The sequence below is a fragment of the Penaeus monodon genome, chromosome 22, assembly GCF_015228065.2.
Source record: "Penaeus monodon isolate SGIC_2016 chromosome 22, NSTDA_Pmon_1, whole genome shotgun sequence".
Classification (NCBI taxonomy): domain Eukaryota; kingdom Metazoa; phylum Arthropoda; class Malacostraca; order Decapoda; family Penaeidae; genus Penaeus; species Penaeus monodon.
In genome coordinates this window covers 6758909-6759822 of record NC_051407.1, presented here as the reverse complement: position 1 = coordinate 6759822, position 914 = coordinate 6758909, and the positions used below count along the sequence as shown (strand labels likewise).

Genomic DNA, 914 nt, shown 5'->3' with positions numbered 1-914 from the left:
TTGTTTTTAGTAACACTTCATTGTTTTACAAAGAACTACGAGGTATGTTGTAGGGAGGGTTATGAGTATTATCAAAGTGTAATTCGCAAACTATTTTTCTTTTTCTTACAGGTCTTTTGTTTCACACTCGTGGTTGCTGTGTCCTCTGCGCCGCAAGGATACAACCTGCCGACGCCTTCTGGCCCGTCCTGCGGTGAAGGACAAGTAAAACACGTGGATGGTAGCTGTGTCACACCTGAAGTGAAGCGGCGTGTGTTTGTGTATGATGTTCCAGCAAATGTAGCTGAGGTTAGCAAGCCAGAATACATTCCAGAGCCTAAAGTGGAGCGCAACATCATTTTCGTGAGACTGCCTGAAGGTGCGCAGGGCCCGGAGCCCATCGTCGTCCCACCGCCACAACAGCAACACGTCGTGTACGTCCTCAATAAGCAGTCTGAACAGGACCAGCAAGTGATCGAGGTTCCAGCACCACCGCCATCCAACCCCGAAGTGTTCTTCGTGAACTACGCAGAAGGAGAGAACCCGACTCTTCCCAGCGGGGTAGATCTCCAAACAGCACTGAGTTCAGCATCTCAGGGCAACGGCCAAGTCGTGGGCGGCAATGGCCATGGAGGCGGCGCCGGAGGAGGCAATGGAGGAGGTTCCAACGGAGGCAGCGTCGGCGGGAGTTACAGCCCTCCTTCGAGCAACTATTCTCCACCTTCTAACCTCTACAAAACCCCATAAAGAGGATCAGTTCGGCTAACAGTATCATACCAAATAATTAATATTTCAGCCATTTTGTACTGAAATGCGTTGACAGAGATTCTTTTATATCGTCAGCGTGTACACATGTATATATAACTAATATTGTGAATAAAAGATATCACTACTGTCAGTATAAACTATAATAATCCTTTCTCTAACACGATACA

General features: G+C 47.7%; 1 protein-coding gene across 1 annotated transcript in view; it reads left to right on the top strand.

Moving 5' to 3' along the window:
* The window catches only part of LOC119587509, a 1028-nt gene extending 151 nt beyond the window's left edge, over window positions 1–877 (top strand). The window contains exon 2 of the mRNA XM_037936236.1: window positions 112–877. Coding sequence (XP_037792164.1) covers window positions 112–726 — 615 coding nt within the window. The 3' untranslated portion in view covers window positions 727–877. The remainder of the gene's footprint in view (window positions 1–111) is intronic.
* The last annotated feature ends 37 nt before the right edge of the window (window positions 878–914 follow it).